Below are 20,714 nucleotides of genomic sequence, written 5' to 3'. Positions count from 1 at the left end.
ATTTGGTTGATTTGGTTTTCGTGACTGTTTGGCTCTCTACTGTTAGAAATTGAACCAAATCATCTATGCTCTAGTAAAAGTTGGGTGACTTTAGACTTTTTTTGGCCAGTTTCATGCCCACCCTTAGTTAATAACACTAAACCATACTATATGATACTTAGGATGAGTGACTTGGATTTGTAATTTTGCTCAGCTTGGGTGGCAACTCAAAAAGTTTTGTTTTTTTAGTGGGTTTAGATTTCGGTGTTTGCGAAAGAAGTTATTTAAGCTGAATGTAAATATACAAAATCAGGAATTAAATAAAATTTTCCTAATCCAAATTGCAAAGAGAGAGACCTGAGCTCAAATGCACATAGAGCAATTTTAGCTCAAATAATTCTACCCTTATCAGATTTTATTTCCACAGGCCTTATACAATGGTGGGTCCTGTTCTTTCTTTTCTTATTAGGAGCTCACATGCAAATAAATGGGGGAAATGACCAAATCCACCGAATCAAGGGATTAAGGTCCTTAAAATTTGATCAAACAGCTACAAACAGGAACCTCCTTTAAAAGTTATAATAATCTTAGCAGTTGGATCAAAATTCAAGGGTCCAAATCCCTTGATTTGATGGAAATGATCTGAAAATAATCCCTTTCCATAAATGGGTACTAAATTTCTAGCCCAATAAAGTTATTGGGCTTCAGCCCACAAAGTGTTGAATGGTAAATCAGAATTACTGTAATTTGAAAAAAGTTTCCCCGTGCAAAAACTTACCAGGTCGAAAAACCAGAAAGGCCTCTCAAAGAGGAAGGAATAACAGAGTATGCCATATTATACGAGCGACGCAGCGAACTGTGAACCCCTATTTGGATCCCTCTGATTCTTTTCTTTCGGTGTGGGATTTCTTGGAGTCTCGCTGATGATCTGTGATGCTTTTTCTCACATACCCTTGAAGAGAAGGAAGTTCAGAAGCATTGATCCCATGGAGGCCGAAGAAGCTCAGGTTCTTTTACCCAAAAAGTCCCAAACTTTCACTCACTCGCATTCGTATTTTCTTGATTTCTGTTTCTGGGTATTTGTTTTTGCTGCTGGGTCGATCTGGGTTTTGTGTGTAATCGTTTTTTTTGGGGGTTTAAATTATTGATTAGTGATTGTTGCCTGTTTCTAAGTTGTGGGTTAGTGCCACAATTAGATAAGATTTACGGGATTTTTCATTATCTTTATCTAATTGTGGAAGTAATTGCTTCTTATCAAGAGATTCCAGCGGTGAAGATTTGAATGCTTTTAAATTCTTGAGGAATGGATAGCTTGAGTTGAGTTTTGGTGCAGCAAAAGGATGGAAGTTTTAACAGTTTTGGATTCCAAGTACAATTTAGTGTCCTTGTTGGTTTCCGTTTGCGGTTGCGTGCAAGTTTTTTCGTGGTTCTACTTCGTATTTTCGATGAATTCGGTGTTTAGTAGCAGTGTAATTACGATATCCGAATTACATGTTAGTAATTATGTTAGTAGGTGCAAAATACTGATGTTCTTGTCTTATGAATGTGTTGGATGAGGATCCGGAATACCGCTTTTCAAATTGAGATCATTCTGTTTTCGAGATTAGATTGTTCCTGCTATATCTGATAATGTGATATCACATTTACTGTTCCCTTTTTTTGATTCGTTGGAGTGAATTCAGGCCAAGCTCACAGCAGCAAAAGAAAAGTTCGGGAGAGAAATCCGTGTTTTTGAAACATCAGCATCTTCTTCTTCTTCACAAAGTGAAGAGTCTAAAACTGGTATGAGGCAATTCAACTTATACACACCCTTATTTTTTTCCAAAGCAAGCGCATTCATCATTGAGATGCCTGATATAACTTTTCTTTTTGTCATTTTTTGTTTGGCAGAGGAGCCAGAGGATTTCTATGAGTTCACTGCAGAAGATTATTATCGGGTTTTGAATGCCAAAAAGGAAGGTGATTGACAGAAACTGTGTAAGCTATAATTTGAGGGGAAATATAAAAGCTTTTGCATGTGGCGGCGGTTCTTCAAGCTATATATCTAAAATCTGCCCGGCAATTATTTATGAATGGGAAACACGTTCTTCTTACTCGATGCATCAAGTATTGTGTTTGCAATAACCAAAAAACATGCATGCGTTCTGTTTTATACTTACTGTATTTTGTTAATGCAATATGAACAGATAACACTCTTAAAACGCGAAAGTTAAGAGAAGCAGAGAAGGCAGCCCGCAGGTCAAAAATAACCAAGGTGGTTACTGTACCCTTTATTCTGACTCTCTTTGTTCCTTTTTGTAGCGATTGTTTCTAGTTGTTTGTATATGATCAACTCCTTCCATTACCATGCATAACCTATTAGGGTATTCCAAATGTGTTATTTAGTTATATAATTGCTTGTTATTAATTTGTTAAGTTCATGGCTCATGTATGCAGACTGTGATCAGGGTTCGATTTCCTGATAACCACACATTAGAGACCACTTTTAATCCATCGGAAACAGTTCAGAGCTTGGTTGATCTCGTCGTCAAAGTGGTTGCTCGACCAGATTTACCATTCTATATATGTATGCAAATTTGAATCAAAATATTGAGTTTTCCATTTATGATTTCGGAGTAGAGTCTGACATTTTGTTATGCAGATACTACTCCTCCGAAGAAGCCAATAAAAGACATGTCACAGGATTTTCACACTGCTGGCTTTGTTCCCGGTGCAATTGTGTACTTTTCATATGATATACCGAAAGGTTAGATATGAAGTGACTGCATAGGAATCTGAATTTTAGCTGGAAATTGTTTCGCTGATGTAAGATAGGTTTCTGTGGATTTAAATAGCAAAGTTTGATGCCAAGTGATTAAGTATTTTTATTTCATGTCCATCAGATGATGCTGCAGATGCCATGTCAGGTCCCTTTCTTCTGGAAGAGATCATGTCTTTGAAAGGTTTGGAGCTCATCAATAAGCATGTAGAGCCGCCTGTTCAGTGTGCACCAGAAACCATAACGGAGCCCCCGCCCCCTGTAGTCCCAGAGAAGAAGCCTGAAGGGAAGAAACCTGCTAAGCCAAAGTGGCTGAAACTGTGACATGAATCGCGTTAGTAACTTCGCAGGTGTACTCTATCAATCGTCTCATGTTCTGTGAATCGACGCGCACAACTCCTTACTTTTAAGATTGTGCTGGCTCGGGTGGATTTTCATTGTCTGCAACTTGCCCTCGGATGCTTGTTAGGAGTTTAAAGAGATGGCTTGTGTTCTTTGCTAAGATGGTTTATATTTTATAGAACAAAACATTGTATGAATGTTAGCCATATACAGCATGCCGCTTTCATTGATTTGACATATGCATTTTGCCTATTTCCTCCTCCGTCGACGGGAGGGGAGATTCGATGTGCCAAATCCTTCCGGTGAACAAACCCGCAATGGATAGCAAAAATAACGGCACTGTATACCCCAAGCTCCGATCGTCCTCGAAGTCCTGCAACCTCAGAACAAGCAGCTCAGTTTTCTTGGTTTAGACACTGCCATACGAGCTCTTGATGCTCAAACCAATTCAAATGCCGTTCGAACTTCTTGGCCGGTTAAGGCACTGGGAAATGGGAATCAGTCGCTGTTTACGTGCTTGCACTCAGGGGCGGATCCACCTTGGGACAAGGTGGGTGCTGAGCCTCAAGCTTACAAATCCTTCACGGAAGCTGGATGCAGCCGTTGAAAAACCTGAGATGTCCTTGAAAGTTGTCACTCCAAGTGCTCGACGAATTAGCTGCTAGCCTCATGACTTGTATGTGTTGCTATATTCATCTTTCGATAGGCTCATTTGGCACATGTTGGCATCTGTCTCATGGTCACTCAAAAGGTATTAAGGTTGGTCGACATGCTCAGTTGGAAGTTGTTGACATTTGTTGACAAATGTGTATTATGACTTGGCAAATGACCTTAGCCGTAATAAGTCTAAATAAGATGACAATTTGCATGGTATTTTGATCAAAAACTTTTCTGTACTGCGGTATCCATTATTATTAGAGAACTTTAACGAAAAGCTCCCAGTACTGTTCACTTTAACATTTTTACACTAAAAAGTCAATCTTGGTACTATTCACTTTACTCTTTATTTTGTCCTTATCGTTAAAATTTAAAGTTTTCAAGCTATTTTCGAGATATTTTCATTAGTTTTCTTTTATTATTAACCCTCTCAATAATATTTCTTAGATCCGCCACCACTTGCATTGCTTCCATTCGTTCCTCAACCGTTCCTGTCATCCAAGAACATTTGAGTATTACCAGTGGCGAAGCTAGAATTTTTAAATAATGGGGTCATAATATCAACTAAAAAAGCTTCATTGAACTATTTCATCGAGCACCTGGTATGCACTTGCCAATTCCTATCAACATATGCCGAAAGTTTATGTCAACATATGTCGACGATTACTATTATTTGTAGCTTGTATAGGGTGGGTGCATGATACTGTGGGGCAATATTGAAGACTACCAAGACTTTTTAAATAAAATATTTCATCGAGCACATGGTGTGTGCAATATATCGCACAAAAAAAGAGAAAATGAAGACAAATGTGATACAATAAGTAGAAGAAAGATATTGTAATTTAATTTGTCTTAGTTATTTATAAGGATCATATACGATAAACAAACAAATTTACGTAAAGTTTTTTTAAGTTATCGGGGTTAAGAGTAACCAATGGTTATGCTGGCTTCACCACTTAGTATTTCAGTGAATGCCCTTGAAAGTTATTCACCAGTCTCCAGTGAGAGAAGTGGAGAAGTGGAGAGAAGTGGAGAAGTGGCGGGGGCGGCAACCATATGAATTGTGGGACGCAAGCTTTTCTGATACGCACGTGACACGTCCTCCGTCCGTCATTGCTTACGTCACGCGACTGCACGTGGAAGGTCACGTCTTGGGTTTATGGTTTGCTTCTAAATTGTTTAGAGTAAATTGTACAAATGGTCCCTCAACTTTAATCAAATTGGAGCAATGGTCCTTCAACTAAAAATTCATTACCTTTGGTCCCTCAACTTATCAAAATGTACATTTATGGTCCCTCAACTAAAAAGCCATTACCATTGGTCCCTGAACTTTAATTCAAGTGGAGAAATAGTCTTTTAACTTTAACCCAATTGTAGCAATGGTCCTTCTAATATAACTCGTTTTGACAAATTTTTTGACATAGTTGACGAAAAGAACCATAATTATACACTTTGATGAGTTAAGGGACCCTAACTATATAAATGGTCATTCCAACATAGCTTATTTTGACAAAATTTTGACAAATTTGATGAAAAGGACTATAGCTACACATTTTGATAAGTTGAGGGACCAATGGTAATGAATTTTTAGTTGAGGGACCATTGCTCCAATTTGATTAAAGTTGAGGGACCATTTGTACAATTTACTCAAATTGTTTAATCAGTCACCCCACAGTTTGCACATGATCATGCCATCTTTTGCCCTTGAATCTTTATTTTAATGAGAATTTATAACGAAAAAATTTCGGTACTGTTTATTTTAACGAAAAATTATATTTTTACATTAAAAAGTTAATTATGATACTATTCACTTTACTTTTTATTTTGTTCTTATCTTTAAAACTAAAAGTTTTCAAATCATTTTCATTAGTTTTTTTTATTTTAATATGTTAGTGGATAATTTGTATCATTGTTGATTGTTTTAGCATATGATAAAAAAAAATTATTGTCACTGTTTTACAAAGTTAAGTTATATAATTTTTTAGTGACGATGTTATTAATTTATATGTTATAGTATGTAATTAACATTTTTAAAATCTAATTTTTAATATTAGAAAGCCAGAATGAGAGTTTGGTCTCTCAATACTTCACCAAAAAAAATTGAACTATAAAGCCCTTTAAACAAAAAAAATCACAACTAGCTGAAAATAATTATAATATAATTTGTTTAAAACGAGATCCAGTGTAACTAACATTTTTAAAATCTGAGTATTATACATTTTTTTGAAACAAGATCCAATGTACGTATTAATACAAAAATATACATGTTGTAATGTCAGTAAATTAATATCTTTCATTGTCTACCACTTGTGATAAAGGAGGCAGGTTGTCTGCCCTCTAGTTTGGATGTCATTCCAGCTTTTTTTATTTTGTGTGGTTATGATTAAGCCACGTTAACATTTTATATTAATTTTTTTTATAGAGATAATAAGATAAAAAGTAATAAGAATATAAAATATTTTAACTTAACCGTGACCGCACAAATAAAAAAGGAAGAGAAGAACATCCAAACGAAAGGGCAGACAATCTGCCTCCTGTGATAAACTTCCCTCCTTTTCCATTTCATTGAACAGAATATGATATAATAAGGCAAGACAATAATTTACAATAATTTAAAGAAACAAAATAAAATAAAATTAGTAACACAAAATATAATAAGATAAGACATTTGACTAACTTAGAGATCTAGCAATTAAGATTTTCTCAAATTAGTAACTCTGTATATTCTTTGTCACCTCACAACTTAACATTAATTCATGTGTAACTCGTAATTTAACGTTAATTCTCGTGTCACTTCACAATTACTTATATCCTGTTTTACTTTTCTTGCATTTTGAAAGTCTTAAATTTGAATTCTTTCAATTTTTGGTGTTCCGTCACTAATAATTATGACATCTGACTAACTCATCATTTTTATCCCTTGCGGTTTGTCATTTACAGTTGCCTCCGCATATCAATATGTTAGTATCGATCGGAGAAATTTTTCAGTATGCCAACTTAGTGTGATAAAGCAAGTAGCTTTTATTTTTTTTCAAAAATAATTAACCACTTATATTATGACGTTTGAAGTATCAAATAAGGTCCCGACATCTTAAATAAATCTCTCTTTCCACCGCGGCAAAAATATAAATATGCGGAGATAGGAAGGGAGGTGACGTGTACAGAAAGAAAAATCAAGTTAGGCGGCCGGTAATGACGAATCGCATCGGGTCGACGTAAAACCAGAGACAGAGAGTGTGTTTTAGAGAGAGAAGCAGAAGAAATCATTTAAAAAGGGAACCGCCACCAACAACCGACCCTCTCAGGAAGTCAGGACTTCCAACCTCCTCCATCACTTCAACACCCACTTCTGACTTGACTTCCTCCTACTTCTCCCCTCTCTCTCTCCTCCCACTTTTCATTCACTGCATCGCAAAATCTCAATTTCTGCGAATTCGATCCGTCTTTGCTCCGTAATCAGGTTCGTAATCTCTTATTTTCTTACTTAATTTGCTCAATCTGCAAGCGCTTAAGCAAATTTCATCGCTTTCCGATATTTTTCAGAAAATTTGATCGCTTTCCGAAAGCTCGGATCATTATTTTTCAGATTTTAATATTTTGTTTTGATTTTCAGCTTCGTTTTCTATCATGCAATTCGGTTTTCACAAGGAATTTGTTGTGAAATGTGATTTTTGATGTTTAAGTTTTTAAATTAATATTTTGGGGACTGACAAAATTGATAATTTACTTAATTAGCTTTAATCACAATTAGTGGACTGGGTACAGTGAAGATTAGCCACTCAAGTTGAATTTGCTTAATATTCAAATGCTCTATTATTGCGAATATATGCGAATCTCGTTTTGATTCGGGGACACCGATTTGCCCTCATTGACTTATGCTTCAAGCTGCCTTGATCCAATCGAACTAAAAGATTTGAGCTTTTTGATGTGTGAAATAGCTTTTGAGCTGCTTGTACAGCTTAAAAAATGGGATCGGGATCGGGATCATGGCACATGGAGAAAAGAAACAGCTTCCGAGTCGAACCCGTTAGAGACATTGATCATGTGCTCGAAAATGGGTCTCTCTCGATTATCGTGCTTGGCGCTTCTGGTGATCTTGCCAAGAAGAAGACTTTTCCGGCACTCTTCAACCTTTATAAGCAGGTTTCTATCATGATTCTTGTATTTGCATTCGTAAATATGGTCCATCGTGAACTTATTGTATCCAAGTTTAATTGTACTTAAAATTTGATGAAAAAGTTGATAGAGTAGGCTGTGGAACCATGCACTGTGAGTGTGACTTTACTATTGGGTGTGTTGTTTGTCTAGGGATTTCTGCTACCTGAAGAGGTTCACATTTTTGGATATGCAAGGACTAAGATTTCTGATGAAGAGCTAAGAAACCGCATACGTGGGTGAGCTTCTTTTCTTTGATCATTTTCACAATTCCATTTCATTCATACGAGTGGAAATGGTTAAGTTTCCTACAACAGTTAATCTACATTTTTTTAGCTTAATTAAACTAATGCTAGGTACAACTCTTTTCCTCATCTTTTCTGGACTGCTCTGCAGGTATCTTGTCCGTGACAAAGGAGCTTCACCCAAGGATGTGGAAGATGTAACCAATTTTTTGCAACTGGTCAGTGCCTTATGCAACATTTTTGTACAATTCCATTTATATAATATCATTTCGTAAAGATGTTGAATTGCATAATAATTTTCTTCTGTAGATCAAATATGTAAGTGGTTCTTACGATGGTGAGGAAGGATTTCGCCTGCTTGATAAGGAAATTTCAGATAATGAAATCTCAAAGAATAGTGCGGAAGGATCTTCCCGCAGGCTCTTTTATCTTGCACTTCCTCCATCAGTATATCCCCCTGTCTGCAGGATGATCAGGCATTATTGCATGAATAGATGTAAGCTTTTCCCAATGCTACATAGGTTTTCACCAACCCTGTATCAACATGGATAATTTGAAATAGCTATTCTTTCTAAGCAGGCATACATTTTGGCATTGAATGGTTCCAGAGTGAAGTTAAATGACAGGTCAATATTAATATTTGCAATTGTCTGATTATGATCATATCAGCTGATCTTGGTGGATGGACTCGTATTGTTGTTGAGAAGCCTTTTGGCAAGGATTTGGACTCTGCAGAACAATTGAGTAATCAGATTGGGGAGTTGTTCGAGGAACCACAAATTTACCGTATCGATCACTATTTGGGGAAGGAATTGGTGCAGAATCTGGTAATATTATAATGTCTGCATATACTTCCTTAGACGTTTCTGGTTCTTAATATTAATGAAATATGCTTATTTTTTTTATTTGTATGTAAATTTGCAGTTAGTACTTCGTTTTGCAAATCGATTCTTTTTGCCCCTTTGGAACCGAGACAACATTGCGAATGTACAGGTGAGAATCCTTGCTTCGGTACTGATGATTGGATGTCGGTATGACACTGACAATGTACAGTACACATGGTACCTCAAGACATATAACATGCAGTAAATTTCATCCCCTTTTTCTTTAATTATGTTTATTTGGCAGATTGTGTTTAGGGAGGATTTTGGAACTGAAGGTCGTGGTGGATATTTTGATGAATATGGGTATGATTCACCAGTTCTATTGTCCCAATTTGTTGTTTAAATGAAAAAGAATTCTTTCATCCTTGAGAATGTTATTTATGGTTAAATTATCCGGAACTTAGTAATCTTTGTTACTAGAATCCGTATTCCCTGCTGTCTCTGGGGAATTATTTGTATTGATAACGTTGTTTTGAGATTATCTGATGCTAATTGTATCTGGAAATATAATTGGATGCATCGATAATCATTTTCTTTTTTTTTTGGCAGAATTATCCGCGATATTATTCAGAATCATCTCTTGCAGGTGAGACCTTTATGCATCAGAATTTTCTTCTTCCTTCCCTCCTGGTGAACCTTCATTCCAGGAAAAAGGCATTAAAATCTTCACCTGATTTGTTCATTCAATTTGTTCTGCAGGTTCTATGCTTGGTTGCCATGGAAAAACCTATTTCCCTAAAACCTGAGCATATACGGGACGAGAAAGTAAAGGTGTGTGCATCCCTGATTCATTTATGATGATATACTTTCTATAGTTTCAAGAAGGAAAAAATCAATTTGAAACGTGCCCCCATAGGAGATGTGTAATATTCTTTCATTATATGTGCTCTTAGTTCCAGAATGCCGTATCAGTTGATGATTAACGGTTGAAAATTTAGGTTCTTCAATCAGTAATGCCAATTGAGGATGATGAAGTTGTTCTTGGACAATATGATGGCTACACAGACGATCCAACTGTTCCTGACCACTCAAACACTCCAACCTTTTCAACCGTGATTCTGCGAATCCACAATGAACGATGGGAAGGTATGGAAATTTTCACAGTTCATTTACATTTTATTTGAACTAATTTTTGAACCTCCCATTTGGGAAGTACTATTGTCTTGGAGATTCGACTTGAATTTAATGGTTGCTTTTATATGAATTATATCATGCATTGAGCTTACTCACCATCAACGCGATTTTCTGTAGGTGTTCCTTTTATACTAAAGGCTGGAAAAGCATTAAATTCAAGAAAGGCAGAAATAAGAGTTCAATTTAAGGATGTTCCTGGTGACATATTCAAATGTAAGGCACAGACTATAATTTTAGAGGGCTTAATTTCAACATATTGCTCCGTCAATTGTATATATAATTTTATTGCTAAACTGTTTTTGAAATTCTGGCAACAAAACCGAAATTCATGATTTCCTGCTATGAAATCATCCATATATTCCACATGTTGTTGTTGGTAGTTTTTATGTTCCGTATTGTGCTCACCGTTATCTCACCTTTTTAGGTAAGAGGCAAGGGAGGAATGAGTTTGTAATACGCTTGCAGCCTTCAGAAGCCATGTATATGAAACTTACGGTAATGTGTTCACTATAAAGTCCAATAATAGTGTGTTTTAGCTGATATCTTCAGATTTCATGTGCATATATCATCAGGCAAAGCTTTCATATGGTGCTTAGTTTCCTGTTAAATTACTAATTCACTTTAGACAAAGTTTTGGATAATTATCTGAATGCTGCACAATATTGGTAGAATACTTCGTAAGATCCTCAATCCAAGCAATACGAACCCACGCTTTATGTATCACGTTCATTAAGCAGAGAAACGCTAGGAGAGTCCGTTGCCTTCAGCATGTTCACTTACTAGCTCAGTGTCTGTTATGCAGGTCAAGCAGCCTGGACTCGAGATGTCAACCGTCCAAAGTGAATTAGACTTGTCGTATGGGCAACGTTATCAAGGGGTAACTATCCCGGAGGCTTATGAACGTCTAATTCTTGACACGTAAGGCACCTACCTTTCTATGTTAAAAATCTCTTATATTGTACCCCATATGCTGCTTTTGTTCCAGCCAATTAACAGATAGTTATTGAAATCCACTCAACTAGGACTGCACCATAAGATTCATCAATCATGACAATTGTTATTTGTTTTTGACAGAATTAGAGGCGATCAACAACATTTTGTGCGAAGAGATGAGTTGAAGGTAATAACATCGCACGCTTTCTTTTCCCGTTACAACAACATTGTACACTTATTTTCTTGCCATGCTGCCATTTTCCCAGTTGACTGATTTACTGTGTTAATCGATCATCAGGCGGCATGGGAAATCTTCACACCGCTTCTGCACAGAATTGACAACGGTGAGTTAAAGCCGCTTCCATACCAACCAGGCAGTCGGGGTCCTGCAGAAGCGGATGCACTGCTAGAAAAAGCTGGATACGTACAAACACATGGCTACATATGGATCCCTCCTACCTTGTAGAATGCTCGCTTTTCTAACTTCCGGCCCGGGCTTGCCCTTATGCAGTGTGCCTTAAAGAGTGTTGTTTTTACATTGCAAGCTTTTATAAGCTATGCAATCAGAATAAGAGTGTTTTCTAAAGACCTAAACGCCGTGTTTTTTCGAGGATGTGAAATGTTGAAATTCCATATGTCATGTACATTCGTTCGAGATCTTGAGTGTGACGGTCGCACCGGAAATCCGGCAAAGGATTAAAGTGCTTAGATGAGTATGATCTTGCTTTCTAAATCAATGGGAGATACCTTGGCGGACACTTTATGCTTAAGTTGGATTAAAGGGAATAGGGTCCTCTCCGGATCCTCGTGGGGATCCAGGTGATTAATTAATCCTGTTTGTTCATTGTATATTTTGCGGTTAAAAATTATTATTAAAAATATTTATTTTTAATTTTTAATTTAAAATTAAATATAAATAATACTTAACGAAAATTGATCGCATGATATACGATGAATAGACACGATTAATTGATCTCTTGTGGGATCCAGAGAGGATCCTTATCCGGATTAAGTGCTTGATTAACTGATTTGGGAGTTTCTGGGAGAGAATATAATTTAATTAATGCCCATCTTTTAACCTTTTCTAATGGTCAAAGATTAAAGATTGCGGTTTAATGCCAACCATTCTCATTAATGATCCAAATCAGAATCGGATTTGGCTAATTGTGGGGTTTTAGGCATGGTAAATTGAGATGGAGATGGATTGTCTGCCCTCCCATCCCATGCTCTTCACATCCCCTCTTATTTATGTGGTCACGGTTAAGTCATGTTAACATTTTATATTCCCATTACTTTTTGTCTTATTATTTCTATAAAAATCAATATAAAATATTGACGTGACTTAACTTTGACCACAGAAAATAGGAGAGGATGAGAAGGGTATGACATGGGAAGGGCAGACAATCCATCTCCAATTGAGATTCACATAACTCTTTGCTTTACTCTCTAATAATAAAAATTGATATACATTCATTCGAGATTTTGAATGTGACGGTCGCATTAAAAATCAGGCAAAGGATTAAAAAATTAGGCAAAGGATTAAAGTGCTTGGATGAGTATGGTGTTGCTTTCTAAATCAATGGGAGATACCTTGGCGGACACTTTATGCTAAGTTGGATTAAGGGGAATAGGATCCTCGGATATTTAAAATTAAATATAAATAGTAACTAACGAAAATTGATCACATGATATACAATAAATAAACACGATTAATTGATCTCTGAATTCCATAAAAATGATCGTGAGAGGATCCTTGTCCGGATTAAAGTGCTTGAAACTAACTGATTTGGGAGTTTCTGGAAGATAATATAATATAATTTAATTAATGCCTATCTTTTAACCTTTTTTAATGGTCAAAGATTAAAGATTACGGTTTAATGCCAACCATCCTCATTGATGGTCCAAATCAGAATCGGATTTGGCTAATTGCGGGGTTTTAGGCATGGGAAACCGAGAATGACATAACTCTTCGTTTTAGTTTTTGATAATAAAAATTGATAGAATTGGTTTCTAAATTTGTCTATTGTAAATCATTTTGGTCATTCTATGAAAAATTTATCAATACTCTCCTTAAATTATCACGTGAACAACCACATGACTCTCTTTTTAGGGGTATTTTGGTCAAACCAATTCCTCAACTTAACAAAAACTTTTACCAAATCAATCCCTCCACTTAACGAGAACATCAATAAATTTTTTACAGAATGACCAAAATGATTTACAGTTGACAAATTTAAAACCACTTCTTTTAATTATGCTAAATTTAGAAATCATTTTGATTAAAAAATCATTAGATTCCTTTCTTTCAAGTTAGTAACTTCCTTGTTTGTTTCAGTAAAAAAAGTAAAAAGGATGCTTTGCCGACAAGGGTCGCACGAAAACGACTTGTTGAAGAGCGTTTTGTTCCTTTTGAAAATAATACAACGAATATCGGGACGGGAGGAACCCTAAACTCTAATATAGAATCTCGAATGCGTAGATAAATAAAAGAGTTGATTGCTAGCCAATGTATGGAAAAGGATCACCGCCGAATCCTTTTTTTAGAGATTTTAGGAATTTCGTGATCGTGATCGTTCATCGTATATTGTACGGTCAATTTTAGTTTGATACTATTTATATTTAATTTTAAATTTTGAAATGATTTCTGACTGCACGATGTACGATGAACGGTCACAATTACAAAAAAAAGGATATGACGAGAATCATTTTCCCCAATGTATATGTCTTCGTGAATCATTATTGTTTTCTTCGTGTGGAAGAGAAGAGAAAAGAAAATTCCTTGTCGTAGTAGTAGTGCCCTAAAAAACACTTTTATTAGAAGTACGTCGTAAAACATTTGAGAATGCTTCTTCAAAAATCACTTTCACTTAAAAACGGCTTTTATTAGAAGCACGCCGTTAAACATTTAAAATACTTATTGATAAAAAGTCAAACATCATAAATTATTGATAAAAAATTGTTATAAATATTTTTTATTTTATTTTATATAAATACAAGTATTTTTAATCATTTTAAAAGTACGTCCAAACATACAGTAAAAAATCTCAAGGAATTTAATTAAACCCTTCAAAGGGTAACAAGGAATCTGGAACCTTGTCGATGTAAAAAAGGGTGGCGGGGGAGGGAAGGTCGTTGTTGGCGTTGGTGAAGGTTTAAACGATTCCAGGTGGAAGACTTGTCACCGGCAACTCCTCTCTCTCTCTCTCTCTCTCTCTCTCTCCCCCTCTCCCTCTATCCACGCATCTTTTTCCGAACCTTCCCCGCTCTCACACTCTCTGCGCGCCCTAATTTTGGCACGCACGCTCTGTTGTTATCTCTCTCTCTCTCTCTCTCTCTCTCTCTCTCTCTCTCTCTCACCTTCCAAATTCTGTTACCTCCCTCCCTTTCCTTCTCCTCCTTCACTTTGGTTTTCCTCCTTTCTCTCCATCTTCCCCTCTCTCTCTCTCTCGCTTTAACTTTTTCTCTCTACCTCCTTCTGCATTGCGTTGGTTGATTGGTCGGTCGGTTGCTTGCATCGTTGGGTCAGACAGCTTTTCCTCTTCCGCATCTGATTCGGTAAACTTCAATCTTTCTCCTTTTAATCTCTGTATCCGTTTCAATCTACCCACATTAGGATTTTGCTTCTCTGAATTCCTAATTCCCAATTCCCACTAGGGTTTCTCTGAATTCAGCTTGATTGGTACTCGTAAGTCGGATAAAATTTGTGAACTTTTTGCCTTTTCTTCTGGAATCGGCCTGTGAGAGTTGGGTTTTTCATATGATTCAGAAATCCAGGTGCTTTTTGTTTCCATTCTAGTTTTTTTTCCCTCTTGGGTATGGAGTTTTTGCCTTGTGTTCAAGAAAAACCAGGCTTCTTGGTGTAAATTTCTGTTTATACTATCTTTTGGCTGAAAAGGATGGCTTTGAATCTCTCTCGTGGCTCAATCTTGCCTGCGTATCCGTCCTCGGAGCATAGTTCGTGTTCTTCTGTTAAATACCCTAATGGGTATGTGATGGATCAATTCAAGGAAAAGGATTTGGATGGTATTTGTGATGATCCGTCAAGTTCTTGGAGTTCCAATTTGGATTTGAAGCATACCCATTGTAAGAGCGAATTGGGTGGTTATTGTGACCGTTCTGCCGATGATATTGTGGATCGATTGCCTGTCGATCCTTTTGGAATGGAGATTAGGTCTACGTTTACGGCGATCACTGGTTGGTTTCAAGGTTTCGAACCAAATTATGAATCTTGTAGCTCTGGGTGGGATGAAGGAAAGGCAAAAATGGTTGATGGCGGATTGTTTGCCGGTCTGAATTGGGTTTGGAATAGCGCTGTGTGGTATCAGCCGGAAGTTTGTGACCTGAAATTTGATGGAGTATCAATCCCATATGACAGCTTTGATGGGTTCGGGATCAATGATGGAGGTTTTGCATTGGATGACAGTGTGGAGGAGTTTCTGAGTTTTAGCTATGTGGGGGACTTAGATGTTTTTGATGGAGCTAAGCAACTGCAGGTTGGAACTAAGGAAATACAGGGTTGTGGCATCATGTGTCCCGAGAGTGAGGCGAGTGCTCCGCATGATGCTATGTTTTATGCATTGCGTTTTCTTGGTGTTAAGGACCTTCTGTCGGTTGAAAGGGTTTGCAAGTCTTTTCGTAATGCAGTTAGAAGTGACCCTCTTCCATGGAGGAGTATTGTCATCGATTGGCCGTTGAATGAGCGCATCACCGATGATGTTCTTGTAAAACTAACAAGCAGGGCTCAAGGCACACTTCAAACCTTGGGTTTAGTGCATTGCGTTAAGATCACTGATGGTGGGCTGCAGGGTGTGTTCGACAGCAACCCGAGGTTGACAAAGGTGAGTATTTGAATTTCTGTATTTTCGACATTCCTGCTTGTGTTTCTGATTACGATTTTGTATAACAGGATACCTCTCTATTGTTCAGTGACATTTAAAAAAAATGCTTTTATGTTGCTTTCCCTTGGGATAAAATGTTCTGAAGTTACATATGATCGTTGGGGTTACTTTCCCCTATTTAATTTCTGTGAAAAACATTTCTTGTGCATCAAACTTACATATGTACACTTTTTTCCCTGTGCAGTTAAGTGTTCCCGGATGTCTTAAAATCAGTGTCGAGTGCATCTTGTTAAACATAAGGACCTTGAAGTCTGCAGGCAACCCCGGAATAAAGCAGTTAAGAATTGGTGGGCTCTCTGGTATAACAGACAAGCAGTTCGAAGAGTTGAAATTCTTGCTTGCCACAGATAACCATATCCAGTCTAGAGCCCCGAAACCTCGGTTTTTTAATGGTGGGTTGTCGTATGGCTCTTGTGATGATGATTGTCCCATCGACATCGAAGCATGCCCCAGGTGCCAGAGACTTAGTTTAGTTTATGATTGCCCTGCTAAGAGTTGCCAAGGGAAACAACCTGCCGATCAGAAGTGCAGGGCTTGCACGCTCTGCATAGCTCGCTGTATTAGTTGCGGGTGCTGCCTTAAAGACTGCGATTATGAGGAGACATTTTGTCTAGACTTGCTTTGCTTGCATTGTTTGGAGAGCCTACTCAACTGTCAAGAGAAGCATGGAGAAAAGGGCGCTCCCAAGTGCGCCATATTCTGTCAGGAAAACAGGTACCAATTTTGCCTTGTTGGCTAAGAGAAAGACATCAAGTATTTGTTTGCTGTTAGTTGTGGATTCGAATCTACAAGGTTCGAGTGTTCAAAAGTGGGCAGAAGCTGGTTAGTGCATGCTTTGTTTCTGCAGTAAGGATTTGTACTATCATGAGGAGGCTGCAGCTTGTGAAGCTAGAGATAATCTCCCGGGAAACGAAATTGAAAATAAAAAAAAATAGAAAAAAGAGTGAAAACTGTGAGGAGGAGAAGGGGCTACACAAGAAAGGTTGATTGGAAAAGAAAAAAAATAAAAAAAGAAACAAGAAGGAACATATAAGAGATCCAGAACTTTATTCTGAAGATGTTTTAGCTCATTCCGTGTTTGGTTCCATCCCGGAGACTTACCGAAGGGCAATGGAGAAAAGATGTCGGAAAGTCGAAGCAGTGGGTGTTAGTAGCTGTCGATTGTTAGTCGAAGCAGATTTCATCTTCAAAGTTTGAGAAATTTTATGGGTGCAGGTGAAGAGCAGCAGCCGTATAGTAACAAGCAGAAAGTCACGGCAGAGATGGACGGAGCTACGAAATACCACCCGTGCCACCACCGCAGCCGGTAGGATGCTCCAGTTGGATGACCGACCGAAGTGTTGGATTTCTAAGGATGTTTGTGTGATGGTTGGTGGAATGTGTAGTATTAATTCAGTTGAAAGCCTACATATTTACTGTTTTTCTTTTCCTCTTTTGGGAAGAGAGCACAGATGTAGTGTTTTGTCTTAAAACAAAACAATGATCAATAAATAACACTTGTGTCCATAAAAAGTTCATCTTTTTTCAAGTGCCGCTTTCTGTTAGCCATCTTCTTGGTCATCTTTTGCGACATTTCTTTTTCTGACACGCTAGTGATGAGTTTCGGAAAACGCAGGGAATATTTGTGATAAATTTGGGCTAAGCTCCCCAATTTTTTGCAACGGTATTATTTATATTAAGAAGAGAGAATGAGTTAGATCTCACAATGAAATGTAGTTTAAATTCATTTTTGACGAGAATTGAACATAGCAACTTACAAACGAAGAAGAATAACATTGCAGCAGCACTAAAAAATTGCTTCAACAACTGGGTAGGTAGGGTTGGTTTTTGGGAATTTTAACGAAAAACGTTTACTTTAATGAAAATTCATATTTTTACATTAAAAAGTCAATCATGATACTATTTACTTTACTCTTTATTTTGTCCTTATCGTTAAAATTCAAAATTTTCTTTAGTTTTTCCAACACTCTCCTACACCGACTCCGTGTCTAGCAATTGGTTTGACCTAAACCGGGTTCAAACTCTTTCATATCTCTCCGACTCTCTACGCTTACGTGAAAAAGAAGAAGCCAAGTCGGTCGGAAAATCGTCAGTCATGGAGAACGGTGAAATTCCCGAAGACGCCAACGAACGTAAGCCCTTTCTTCCTAATTCTCTTGAGCTTTTCATTAATTTCTTCTTCATCGGAATCCTTATGGTTTAATTTTTGTGGGATGCTACTGGTTTTAGATTGCCCCGGACCACAATCCGATTCGGCTGGCAAATCCGACGCCTGCGACGGATGCCCGAACCAGCAGATTTGTGCTACTGCTCCCAAGGGCCCCGACCCAGGTTTCCTTTCTCTCTCTTGCTCCTAACGCTCTGTGCTTTTTGTTCCTTTATCTGCAGCTTTCAACTGTTATTTTTTAGTCAATTGTAACCTGTGATTACTGTAAATTATTCATCCTGTTGCTGTGATTTGTCCAACTGTGATAAATTTTTTGAAGAACGAGCCAAAGTGGATGCTTTTATGTTAATTTGATGATTTTTTTAATGATGATCATGGTTAATTTCATGAATTTTGAAGAACAGAGACTATAAGTTTTCTTTCGGAACCTTGCTTTCCTTTGTTATTGTGATTTTGTTGCGCAAGTATTCGAGCAATTGGTGTATGTTAACCGAATGTTTGATCAAAGTATGAACCTTTACGATTCATTTGTCACTAGTTGGGTTTGGTTGCAACCTTTATTTCAGAATTTTATTAGGTAATCTTTGCAAGGCATCCAATTGATGCGAGTGTATACAGTATCACTAACCCGCCTTTGATTTTCATCCTTTGTGTGACTGCGCGAGTTTGTTTTCCTCTTTACAATACTATATCTTATCTATGACTTCAAGAACGATGTGTTTTTGTCTTGATGGTTTGTATGTTATCTTGGTACAGACGTGGTTGCAATTGCAGAAAGGATGGCCACTGTAAAGCATAAGATACTGGTTTTATCAGGAAAAGGTGGAGTTGGCAAGAGCACATTCTCTGCCCAACTTGCATTTGCACTAGCAGCTATGGACTTCCAGGTGGGACTTCTTGATATTGATATTTGTGGCCCGAGCATCCCAAAGATGCTCGGCCTAGAAGGCCAAGAAATCCACCAGAGCAACCTTGGCTGGTCTCCTGTCTATGTTGAGCAAAACCTCGGGGTCATGTCAATTGGCTTTATGCTTCCGGATCCTGATGACGCTGTTATATGGAGGGGGCCGCGCAAAAATGCACTCATTAAGCAATTCTTGAAGGATGTTTATTGGGGTGAGCTTGATTTCCTGATAGTGGATGCTCCTCCTGGAACCTCGGACGAGCATATTTCAATTGTCCAATACCTTGATGCTGGCTCAATAGATGGTGCAATCATAGTCACCACTCCACAACAGGTCTCCATGATTGATGTTCGGAAAGAAGTAAGTTTCTGCAAGAAAGTTGGAGTTCAGGTCCTTGGGGTTGTTGAAAACATGAGTGGTTTGTCCCAGCCAGTTATGGATTTCAAGTTTTTGAGGATGACAGAGACCGCTGAGCAAATAGATGTCACGGAATGGGCTAGGGAGCAGCTGAAAGAGAGATTGCCTGAATTCTCAAACATAGTAGCTTTCACCGATGTGTTTGATAGTAGTCGCGGTGGAGCTGAAAGAATGTGTGGGGAAATGGGGGTGGCTTTTCTGGGGAAGGTACCGTTGGACCCGCAGCTTTGTAAGGCTGCCGAAGAAGGTAGATCTTGTTTTGTTGATCAGAAATGTGGGGTGAGTGCACCTGCACTGAAGAAAATCATTGATAAAATGTTGAAAAATCAGGGAATATCTACAATGTTGGTTGACAACGATGCATAGGTTTTCGAATCGGCTACACCAAGTATCTTCATAGATCAAGATTTTGTTCATCTAAACCTCAACATTTGATGATCTTGTAGAGTAATTTTCTTTGGCATGTGAATGTCTTAAAGTTATATGGATTGTGGAACAATTTCAATTATTTAAATTTGTGGGCAACTCGGCAGGTTGGATGGGTTGGAAGGTCAACGAAACATTTACCTGTTCTTTAGAATTTTGGTTTGGTTTGGTTTTGGATTTTGTCAGGTTGAAACAATTACGAACTCAACACACCCAAAGCGAATTCAGTCTTTCTACGTTAACGATGTTCTTAAGAAAGTTAAAAGACATTCTTCTTAAGTTACTTTCATAATGTATTCCAACTATTAGAACTGTGCAGAAAAATACAATTACAATTAACTAAGAAATGATCCAATTGAGGTCCAGTTGAATTTGGACGGTCTTTCACCGAATCTTTTAGGCCGCCTTGAGTGAAAGTTGGATGGTGTCCTAACCCATCTCTTACTGCATTTGTACCGCCTCTTTAATAGAGACGGAATGCATTTGTTGGTAGGTCATGTCTCTATTAGAGAAGTTCCGTGAATGTGGTATGAAAAATATGGTAAGTATAGCATTACTCGTCTGAACCCACTCGGACATGCGAGTTTCTAATCTGTTTCAGGAAGGGAGAGTGCTTTCTACAGCCTCTTTGTAACTGCTTCCCTCGCCAAGTGGTCATTGCAGTCAGTACCCCTCTGTAACTGAACTGCTTAGGAAAACAAGCCAACATTTACTAGTTCTTTTTTTACGTTTTTACCAATTCAACTCCGTTCATCTTTCTCGAAAAGAACGGCAACGCCGCCACCTCTGACATCCATGTCAGCACTGGTTTCCG

At 37.7% G+C, this 20,714-nt stretch overlaps 4 protein-coding genes across 4 annotated transcripts; all 4 read left to right on the top strand.

The window, feature by feature from the left end:
- The first annotated feature begins 758 nt into the window (after positions 1-758).
- On the top strand, positions 759-3,316 carry LOC103442167 (plant UBX domain-containing protein 1). The gene is made up of 7 exons (XM_008380927.4): positions 759-986; positions 1,662-1,761; positions 1,870-1,938; positions 2,166-2,233; positions 2,416-2,545; positions 2,621-2,725; positions 2,862-3,316. The coding sequence occupies exons 1-7, from the start codon at positions 903-905 to the stop codon at positions 3,059-3,061; spliced, it is 756 nt and encodes a 251-aa protein (XP_008379149.3). The 5' UTR covers positions 759-902; the 3' UTR covers positions 3,062-3,316.
- Positions 3,317-6,738: 3,422 nt separating this feature from the next.
- LOC103428997 (glucose-6-phosphate 1-dehydrogenase, cytoplasmic isoform-like) lies at positions 6,739-11,845 on the top strand. The gene is made up of 16 exons (XM_008367139.3): positions 6,739-7,196; positions 7,675-7,879; positions 8,045-8,130; positions 8,288-8,354; positions 8,446-8,632; positions 8,806-8,963; positions 9,061-9,129; positions 9,265-9,323; positions 9,570-9,606; positions 9,720-9,791; positions 9,959-10,106; positions 10,272-10,367; positions 10,579-10,649; positions 10,957-11,072; positions 11,229-11,274; positions 11,386-11,845. The coding sequence occupies exons 2-16, from the start codon at positions 7,703-7,705 to the stop codon at positions 11,551-11,553; spliced, it is 1,557 nt and encodes a 518-aa protein (XP_008365361.3). The 5' UTR covers positions 6,739-7,196; positions 7,675-7,702; the 3' UTR covers positions 11,554-11,845.
- A 2,301-nt stretch (positions 11,846-14,146) lies between these two features.
- Positions 14,147-17,497, top strand: LOC103428996 (F-box protein SKIP14-like). Its single transcript, XM_008367138.4, has 2 exons — positions 14,147-15,925; positions 16,170-17,497. The coding sequence occupies exons 1-2, from the start codon at positions 14,984-14,986 to the stop codon at positions 16,722-16,724; spliced, it is 1,497 nt and encodes a 498-aa protein (XP_008365360.3). The 5' UTR covers positions 14,147-14,983; the 3' UTR covers positions 16,725-17,497.
- Positions 17,498-17,924: 427 nt separating this feature from the next.
- Positions 17,925-20,034, top strand: LOC103442730 (cytosolic Fe-S cluster assembly factor NBP35-like). The gene is made up of 3 exons (XM_017334703.3): positions 17,925-18,117; positions 18,215-18,316; positions 18,909-20,034. Exons 1-3 carry the CDS (start codon positions 18,081-18,083, stop codon positions 19,838-19,840), a joined length of 1,071 nt encoding a protein of 356 aa, XP_017190192.2. The 5' UTR covers positions 17,925-18,080; the 3' UTR covers positions 19,841-20,034.
- The last annotated feature ends 680 nt before the right edge of the window (positions 20,035-20,714 follow it).

Source organism: Malus domestica, chromosome 09 (assembly GCF_042453785.1).
Source record: "Malus domestica chromosome 09, GDT2T_hap1".
In the NCBI taxonomy this organism is placed as follows: Eukaryota; Viridiplantae; Streptophyta; class Magnoliopsida; order Rosales; family Rosaceae; genus Malus; species Malus domestica.
Note: the sequence above shows the minus strand (reverse complement) of the source record. Positions and strands in the feature narration are given on the sequence as shown.

Coding starts and splice junctions, on each gene's coding strand:
- LOC103442167 (XM_008380927.4), top strand. CDS start 903: ATGATCTGTGATGCTTTTTCTCACATACCCTTGAAGAGAAGGAAGTTC. Junction 1,939..2,165: donor TTTGAATGCCAAAAAGGAAG/GTGATTGACAGA, acceptor CAATATGAACAG/ATAACACTCTTAAAACGCGA. Junction 2,726..2,861: donor TTCATATGATATACCGAAAG/GTTAGATATGAA, acceptor CATGTCCATCAG/ATGATGCTGCAGATGCCATG.
- LOC103428997 (XM_008367139.3), top strand. CDS start 7,703: ATGGGATCGGGATCGGGATCATGGCACATGGAGAAAAGAAACAGCTTC. Junction 9,130..9,264: donor ACAACATTGCGAATGTACAG/GTGAGAATCCTT, acceptor TTTATTTGGCAG/ATTGTGTTTAGGGAGGATTT. Junction 10,107..10,271: donor CCACAATGAACGATGGGAAG/GTATGGAAATTT, acceptor GATTTTCTGTAG/GTGTTCCTTTTATACTAAAG.
- LOC103428996 (XM_008367138.4), top strand. CDS start 14,984: ATGGCTTTGAATCTCTCTCGTGGCTCAATCTTGCCTGCGTATCCGTCC. Junction 15,926..16,169: donor GCAACCCGAGGTTGACAAAG/GTGAGTATTTGA, acceptor TTCCCTGTGCAG/TTAAGTGTTCCCGGATGTCT.
- LOC103442730 (XM_017334703.3), top strand. CDS start 18,081: ATGGAGAACGGTGAAATTCCCGAAGACGCCAACGAAC. Junction 18,118..18,214: donor TCCCGAAGACGCCAACGAAC/GTAAGCCCTTTC, acceptor TACTGGTTTTAG/ATTGCCCCGGACCACAATCC. Junction 18,317..18,908: donor TCCCAAGGGCCCCGACCCAG/GTTTCCTTTCTC, acceptor ATCTTGGTACAG/ACGTGGTTGCAATTGCAGAA.